This window comes from Nothoprocta perdicaria, unplaced genomic scaffold (assembly GCF_003342845.1).
Source record: "Nothoprocta perdicaria isolate Ctin4 unplaced genomic scaffold, notPer1 scaffold_181, whole genome shotgun sequence".
NCBI lineage: Eukaryota > Metazoa > Chordata > Aves > Tinamiformes > Tinamidae > Nothoprocta > Nothoprocta perdicaria.
In genome coordinates this window covers 1,439,654-1,448,917 of record NW_020454994.1, presented here as the reverse complement: position 1 = coordinate 1,448,917, position 9,264 = coordinate 1,439,654, and the positions used below count along the sequence as shown (strand labels likewise).

The 9,264-nt window shown below is 43.0% G+C and overlaps 1 protein-coding gene across 1 annotated transcript in view; it reads right to left on the bottom strand.

Moving 5' to 3' along the window:
* Positions 1-532: 532 nt before the first annotated feature.
* The window catches only part of CCDC85A (coiled-coil domain containing 85A), a 77,275-nt gene continuing 68,543 nt past the window's right edge, over positions 533-9,264 (bottom strand). Inside the window, exons 4-5 of the mRNA XM_026036604.1 lie at positions 7,462-7,581; positions 533-1,412 (exon numbers count right to left, since the gene is read on the bottom strand). Of these exons, the coding sequence (XP_025892389.1) occupies positions 1,323-1,412; positions 7,462-7,581 (210 nt within the window). The 3' untranslated portion in view covers positions 533-1,322. The remainder of the gene's footprint in view (positions 1,413-7,461; positions 7,582-9,264) is intronic.

Here is a 9,264-nt window from a genome sequence, read left to right as displayed (position 1 = left end):
CGCAGAGAAAACAGGATCCTGACTTTGGCTCCAATCTCAGTAATCAAGAACAAACCAGAAATCGGGGGATTGTTGCATTCCTATTTTATTTTTTATTTAATTTGTTGATGCTCAGCTATGGTAAAAAGTTAAGAGCATTCAGTCACAAGCCCGATTCACATTCATACAAGAAAACTATCATTGCTTTTCGATATACACAAAATATCTATCATTGCAATTCAATACACACAACTAATATCATACACGTAAGGGGGGAAAAAAAATAAACTAAGCACGTCTAGGGCACCTTCTGGTCCAACCTCAGGCAATGTGAACAAGAGCTTTTTGTCTTATAATAATGAAAGACATGCTCTGAGTTAATAAAACCCTYTTCTTTGAAAGAATGCTACAGTAACGAGAAAAGCTTTTTTCATAACGCAGTGCAATCTTTTAGATTCTTACAGCTTTGTTAAATAAAACAGCACGCCTCTAAATTAAACAGCAGAAATTACCATCCTGACAATTGGAAAATACTTTCAGGGGAAAAAAAAAAAAAAAAAAACTTTGGTGGAAATTCAGATTGGAGACCTTTATTAAGGTAATATTTTGTTCATTAAAGGGTTGTGAATCTCTTACATGTCTTCAGAAGATTTGTATCAAAATGAATTGAAAAGAAAGCTAATTTCACTTTCATTTAGAAAGAAACTATGTTTTACTACAAGTACTGTAGTTTTGCTACACTACTGGCTTGTTAGGAGACTTTATGGTCTTTTAGCACCTCAAAWTGCAAATATTCTAATAAAACAAAAAATTCAGCTGGAAATTGCCTAAGCACCATTAACGGATACTTTACAGACTGAAGAGTATGTTACTAAGCAAGGGACTTTCTCAGAACTGTGGAGACCAAAGGCACAGCTTATCGAGGTCTCGCCAGTCTGGTGAAGAATTTTAGTTAAATCTGATGGAAAATTCATCCAGACTTACCGGAGATTCACTGTAACTATCCAAAATAATAATTTATTTCATGTAACTCCCGCGGAATCCCAGTCAATCCCGATAGGAATGGGACTACCTCAATGCTTCTAAATGCGGAGTGTTTCAATGACGGCGTGGGTCACTGGTCAGTATACTGAAAGAGCAGTATACGAGGGACACGGAAAAACCTATCTCATCTGAAAGATCTCCATGTAGAATCTCTCCTAGCTCCCAACCAAGTCTCCTGCAGTGCATGTAGACAACCCCTTGTCGGATGGAAAGTCACTGTGGATACAGTCGCTTCTTTCTTATCTCTCACCGGCAGGTCAAGCTCTTTCTCCTCAGAGAGGGGACTTGCTCAGGTCCTTTTACATAGGTCCTTTATATTGATTTCCTGACAAATGTTGTCTAATTCCAGGGCACGACCCTGCAGCATCTCCAAGTTTCCTCCACACAACCTAAAGGCAGGGATAGAAAGAGATATCAGTATCAACAGTTGAGAGGCATCTGTGCTCACACATACATGCACTGGGAGATCCCACACGTTCCTTACGTGTACCATGCAGCACAGGTATGGACAGAGAGGCAGGGACAGGACACAGGAGAAGAGAGTATTTCTCAAAGGACAAAACATTCCTTTKGAACACAGAAAGCACATGCTGCTAGGTAAAAATGATTAAATATGGAGACAAATGAACTGGCTCGTGCATCACTAGGATATTTCACGCTTTGGATAAAAGACAGGACATTTGCAAGCCTCAGCAGAAGCCCTTTGTTCCAAYATTTCCCAAACCACATCTCTTCCAGAACTAGTTTCAGAAGCACATAGAGAAGCATAAACATTTTTAATGTTAAAAGCACATAGCTCATCTCTAGAAACATTTAAAATCAAGTCAGGTGCAAGTATTTGTTTTCATGGCTTTTATTTGTCCTTGATATCAGTAGGATTGTGCATATAATTACTCTTCTATATATGCTTGTGGTTTTTGCTGAACCAGAGCCATGTGCAATTTGGTTAAAATTCTCAAACTTTTTTACACTGTGGACTACACACTCAAAAAGATTTCTTTCCTCATACTCACATCTACTCCCATTCATGATTCCAAAACATCCATGACACAATTATGGAATTCAAAACACAGAAAAATATCAACGAAAAGAATTTAAGAATGGGTCTTACAATGACTTACAAAAAAGGATTGGCCGGTTAGAAACAGGAGAATCAGTTGTCTCTGTCATATTACCATAGCCTCTCTTCAAGGAGCCACCAGAAACAGATTGATGGATCACCACCACATTGTGAATTAGAATTTCAGTTTCCATATACTTAATAATAACCAACTGAAGTCAATTAAGCTATAACTAGTACTAAGCCACCCAATCACTGGAGCAACACTGGTCCAACTGTAGAGAAAAGCAGAAATGTTTTCCACCGTTCTTATTTACTATCTGTATTTTGACACTGCCTGAAGTAGGCAAACATGGAAAGCACGGAAAAAAGAAACACTCCAAGGCTGGAAGCAATAAGACTACAATCTGGCAACCATGGCAAATGGAGCAAACTAAATTGCAAAGCATTGAAAGTACCTCTCTTCAGGACTATTCCATAGGCCTACCCAAAACTGATTCCCTGCAAAATTTCCATATGACAAGCAACTTGCACCCTGAAGCCACCTATAATTTGAAGGCAAATGATGGAACGAACTAAGTAGCTTCCAGTAATGTTACCCTCATGGTAACACCAAAAAGCATACCAATAAAAACCTCTGTATTTTAGCTGTTCACTGTAAAACATTATGAAATACTGTGAAGTGGCAAATGCATTATGTTTGTTTTTCAGTAAAATCTCCTGAAACAATTATGACTGAGTCATCAGAAATGGTGGAGGGCTAGATTTGATGACATAGATGTCATCAAATGACACGGACGTTTCTTTCCCACATTTTGTTGCTGACGTTATTAACTTAATATTATCAAAACATAAAGGCCCACTGTACAGATATGCCATTCAACAATTTTCTGGTCAATGAACATTAGATAATATTTACCTAGCAGCCAATGCTGACACTGTAATAAACTGCAAGGTGACACTTTTCAGAGACCCTCATCTCCAGCTGAGCAAATGACCTCTGGTTGACAAGAAGGGACAAGCAGAGAGTCCTAAATGTCCTATGTCCTCAACACAACTGACAAGGTGGAGGTGGAAAAGAATATTCATCCCACTTTTCTGGGTAGGAAGCTGAGGCAGAATCCACTTTTCCACACCATCCCACGTGCCTCCAGCTGTGGAGGACGAGTGGTGCATGGGCTGTGCTTGCAGTCTTGGTGCCAGCCCACACTGCAGCTCGTTTTTGGTCTATGGGAATCGTTCAGCACTTCCAGGAGTCGGGATTTCCAGACCAATGGCAGTCCCAGGGTGGTAACCGCCAGCCCACGGTGATGCTTTCTAACGGGATAGGATATGATAAACTCAAAGCGTGAACCACAMAGCCACTGGGAGGGACAGTAACCTCGACCAGCAACAGCCTCTGCGCAGGGTGCCGTGCAGAGAGGCTCCTCTCCAGGGCATCGCACTGATTTCCTTTGAATGGGCTGAGAGGGACCAGTACCTGCAGACTGCTCACCAAACTCTCCCATATATATGTCTCCTCCTGGACATATACAGGGCTTTGCAGGGTCATGGTAACTGCACATATTGCTGCCTCCTGCACATACTTTTATTTGGCCCTATGCATCACATACCTGTTTTGTATTTGCATATAAAAGAATTGCTTTCTTGTCAATTCAGCATTTCAACACTGAAAAAGTTGTCATAACTGSAACTAAATGAATCGCTTTGTGTTTGCAAGTACTTAAGAGAAAACATAAAAGTTAAAACATTCCTGCACGTTTTATAAATCATTACAACAGAGTAAAAAACCCAGTACCAAAGACTTCACTCAAAATTTCACAGGAAACTTTGGCTGAATAAAGGGCAGCTAGAAGGTCATGACAGAGTCATGAAGATTGATTTCCAGCTTTTTTTCCAACACAGGGAAGTGAAAGGATGGAGAAGTATTTTCCCTCTAAGCCAGGGCAAAACTTGCAGCCTATCTGCAGACCAGAGCAGCTGCATCATCTGCAGGCACCTGTGCACAAAACTTAATGGTAATCTGGAAAAAAGATCAGCAAGACCAAAACCTCTCTTTACTGATTCCAAGAGTTTTGGTGCTTTGAAATTACCTCAACACTACTTAMTATATGCAAAGCTATCTCTAAGCCTGCTGATCCATTCTGGCTGGTTTCTCCTGTGACAATGCAAGTACATAAGTGAAAGGAAAAACTTGCCAAATATGTCGGTGCTGAAGTGGCATAATCATCATATACACATCCTGAGAGAGACGTGACAGAATCCCCTTCCCAAAATGTAGAAACATATATTGTAGGACATAAATTGTACATCTAAATCACATTTCAGGAGCAATCAAAACTACGCACCAAAACTAAAAAACCCGAAATCCAGACTGGTCATCATTCTGCTCTTCCAAAGGCAACCTGATGCCAGGGCAAATGTTTCATGTGAAAAAGAAAACCAAACCCTCCTATATATAAGGCTGGAGCAAAACAGTGAGCAATAAGACAKAAGAAAATTCAAATTAATTAATCACTAATGAATCCACTGTGCTTTTAATATGGAATAGGTGTATTTAAGGAGGAGAGAAACAAGCAATTATTTTAAAGGTAAAATAATGTAGCAATTGTCAAATCGGACCTAGATCACAGAAGGCAGAAGAAGGGGTAGCATTTCAATGCTAGTGGCAGAACTCTGAATGACTGGGGAGCAAAAAAGAGACAAGGCAGAAGACAAGGATAGACTTGGGATTTACAAAAATAATTTGATAATGTCAAGTACAGTAAATTAGCATTTTAGAAGTGGTATTACTTAAATCCTGGGAAATGTTATGTTCGCCATTAAACATTTATTAGTTAGAAACTGTTTTTTATCCATAAAATGCAAAGCAATGATATAGGCMAGAAAATATGAAGATACTATTACACAAATGGGGAAACTGAGACTGCAAAACCTTAGCATTCTTGTCAAATTTTATTCTTAACAGTGATAAAATTCAAGTCAGCTGGCTCACACAGCATTTTACTCAATATATGTATATTATCACATACAGAATTTTCTGATTGACACTGATCAACACGTTTAAATTTCAATATTGATAATAAGAAACAGTAACTGCAATACGGAAACACAACTGAGTTAACTTCCATATTTCAAGGGCATGTTGACTATCAGCCTTTAAGCAAAATTGGACTTTGCATCTTCAGGTGCTTTCAGGCTCAATAGGGAATACAAAATTAAACACCTTAAACTTACACTGTGCATTTCTTCAGCCACAGCTTTTTGTGCCTTACTAAGGTAGTGGTGCAAGTCTTTAACAGCCAGCTGATTCACACTTTCCTKAGCTTCCAAGACAAAAAGGAGATTTTATTTTATAAATGGAATTTGTTTTTCAACCACCAATAAGAACAGTAATATATATTTAACCTTTCACAGGTGTTTTCTGAGTACGGGCACACATATATAATTGAACCCTTAGATTTAAAGATAACGAGGCTGATAACAGTGCTTACGATTTCAGGGCAGGCAGGATCATTCAATCTTCTTGCCTGACCTCCTGGGTATCACAGACCATACTCTGCTATGCAGCAGCTCCTATGCAGAGCCTCAGACCCTTTCTGATTAAAGCTTATCTTGCTTTAACTTGTAGATGGCTCAGTAAGGCTTCCAAGAGGCTGTACTGAACTTGGGATGGGAAAACCTGATGCAAGGGTCTTGGGCAAGTTCATGTCCTTAGTTACTTAGGCAGACTAGATGATGACTTTACATCACACTGAATTAAATCCTACGTGCATCTTATCAATCAATTCCAGCAATGAAGGAATTTCAAACACCTTCTTATACTAACCAGCTATTACAGGTTGTCAAAAACATATTGGCAATTGTTCACTTGATAGACTGTCTTTTTCTAGAGGTATTTTGAGAGAGCTACAAAAGGCTTATTTGGAAAACACCTGTGTCCTCTTGATTAAATTACTTGGCAAAGTTTTACATTCTAGACAGCAGCAAGTGAAACACAAGGCAGGTCCCTGAGCACTGCTGAAGAAGCAGGTGCTCCCCACTGGTTTGCTCCATCTCCACACAAGGTCGGTGACAGCAGCACTTTATCGGGGGGCCGGGTGTCAGTGGTGACTGAGGTGCTAAGTGAGGGCCCTGCAATCASGTGCAGACACGGAGGGTTCCTGCACTCTGCTGCTTACACAGGTCATGTTCCAGAGAAAGAGCCGCAAGGCGTCTGCAGTGAAGCCCTGTGCCCTGGTTTTATGTTACAGGAAGGGATCTGATTGCTCTAATTCCTGCATATATCACTTGCACAAACCCATTTTCAAGGGCTTCATGGAGAAGCCAATGTCACCCGGTCAGTGTCACCACGTGGGAGATACTCACCTCCAAACAAACTTGTTGCCTAGGCAAGTTGATGGCACCACTGAGCTGCTGCAGTGCTCTGTGTGTCTCCAAGAAGGATCCCGCAAATCCAGAGCAAACACTTAACAAAGGTCCCTTCCAATTCCACCCAGAGGAAGGAGTGCCAACCTAGGCCCTTCAAGTAGTCAGTGTATCCCTAAGACATCTCCACAGATGGGAAAACATTTAACAGAGCAAATTTTAAACCAGATCAGTTAATGAGCTAAGTACAGGAGAGAGTGGCGTACACAAAGCAACAGAAAAGAGTCACGTTACAGGAGCATGGAGTACCTGTTCTTTGCTTGGGTCTCCTTAAGCGTCTACCTCTGCCCAGAGAAGTGCTGACACAGCTGATGCACACACTGTCATTGGGACACCCGAACTCAGCTGGGTATTGACTGAGACCAGTCAATGGGTTAGCAGTGGCAGAAGTTGCACCTCTCTGATTGCTCGTGACAACTGCTGCTGGTCAATGCAATGTAGGTCTTTGCAGCCCAACCCCGAGCTCCACAATAAATCACGTTTGCTCTCACAAAGGTTTCCACAGCAACGTTGGGGTCATTACGCATTATCTTCAGAGCAAAATTCAGATATTTCTTGTACCATGCCTATCGGCTTCATCTTGCATTAAGGTACTTCTCTCTATATAGGTTATGGCAATCCATTATACTTCACTGGAGAACAAATATGCAYCCCACTGAAGTAGAAAAACTTGTTTCTAGAGAAAAACACTCCTTTCTCTTCTTTGAGAGAAAATATGTACAATTACAAGAGAAGCTACAGCTGGCATCACACCCATCATAAGGAACATGTGGTCCCTGCCCCAAAGAACACACAGCCCACAGATGCAATGAGTGACAAACAGAAAAAAAACAATACTGTTCATGACAATAACATTCCAGTGATGTGTGCAGGAATGTTCTCAGGACAGTAAGACATGTATTGAGTAACATACATGACATTCTGCATGTACTGCACGGGAGGACAGTTACCTTAAGAGCATTTACCACTGATTCAGACTGCTGAGAAGTTGAGCCATGTCCAGTGATGTTAGATGGCTCGTTTGGAGAGCAGTAACTCCCCTCCGCCCCTGCTGGCATCCTATTGGGATCCTTCATAAAAAATTAAAGACTATTTAATAAGGAAAAGGGTTGGAAACTAATTAAAACAGATGTCACCTCAAGAAAATAAATAATATAAAAAAAAACAAGCAGTGAAGGAATGTCCCACTCAAAGTCACCCTAGGCAGCTTAGGCGTTACTGTTAGCACTGCTGCAATCAAAGGATGCTCCTTTGATTCCTCCTGCTTCCTGACAGAGCAGTCATTAAAGCACTGAGCAGGGCAGGGTAGGAGGGCCCCTGTGCAGCTCTGTGACCAGCCCCACACTCTGCAAGGCCCTGGGCAGGGGCCTCTCTGCGAAGGGCMAGCTCTGCCCAGGAGTCTGCTGAAGTATCAGGGACATCACGTCAGCCCAAGGGCTCTGAGCCTCAAGAGCCCTCAAATTGGGACATAAAGATATTTGGCAATGTTGCCCTGCAAAACTGCTGTGAGGCTCAGAGGGAGGCAGTATTTACTCCAAAGGAAGGTTTGGAGAATGCCTCGCTTTATCTCAGCAGGTTCTGGAGCTGTTTCCTTCAATAAAATTAGAGCTTTTTTTCTGCTCCTGGGCAAGGTTTGCAATGTAAGCGACCGGGACCCACCAGGCAAGGTGCACGGAGAGGCCGTGAGTGCCCTTCCCCGATCAGGTTGCCCACAAAACAGGGGCACTTCCCCCTTTGCTCATGCAGTCCATGGGCTGAGCCCTGCCTCAGGCACTGCAGGAGAAAGGGAAAGGAGGAGAAGCGGTGGCTTGAAAAAGTGATACTGTAGCAATGGGCTCATATGAAAGCACGGAAGGGTTTGCTCTGCAGCACTGCACTGTGCCTTGTAGACACAGAGCGGCCAAAACCACAGGGAATGGGTCGGCCCAGAATACCTGGAAAGCCAGGGAACAGGGTGGGCAGTCTGCAGAGGTTGCTTTAATTCGGGAGATCTTAATCCTGCTGCCGCCAGGTGGGAGGTGCAGGACAAATCCTCACCCTGTACCTCTTTTTCCTGCACCATCTCATCTATCACTGGTGTCCAGCAGGATTTCCCTCCATCCAAGCCTCATCCCCCAAGGACCTAACGCGGGACATGGGTGCCGCCGCCATCCCCGCAGCGAGCGATGGTGCTTTGCACCCAGCGCTGAGGAGCAGGAGCGCGGCCTCCTGCCAGCGAGCGCTTTGCCACGTCAACACAAACACCCCAACGTCCCGTCGCCCGCAGCTCCCAGCTTCCCAACCTGCAGCACCTAAAGGGTTCCCTGGAGTYGCTGCTGAGGAGCACAGGGCACGAGGGAACCTCATCTCGCAGCCTCCTTCGGAGGGAGGCTCCAAACAGGCCGCTGCGCTCCCGACGGCCCGAGCAGGCACGGCTGGCTTCCCTCAACCCGACCTGTTCTCTCAATCTGATCCTTCGCTGTCATTCCTCATGCAGAATTTTGTTTAGAAAGTAGGACAAGTAAGGGGGAAACAAGCCAGACATTTCAAAGAGGGTGATAAAGGGAAAAGCTCCTTTCCTACAGGATTAGAAATGCCGTAGGAAACATTAAAGGTAACATCACAGCAATTCCTGTTGGAATGTGTGGAATGCCTTTCTGAAGGAAAAAAATAATGACAGTGGTAAGCTCCTCTGAGCAGAATCGGGGCCCTGATGTGCACTAATCCTCCCTACTGTGCAAGGCTTTTGGGGGTGTCTGTAGTGCAAACAACAG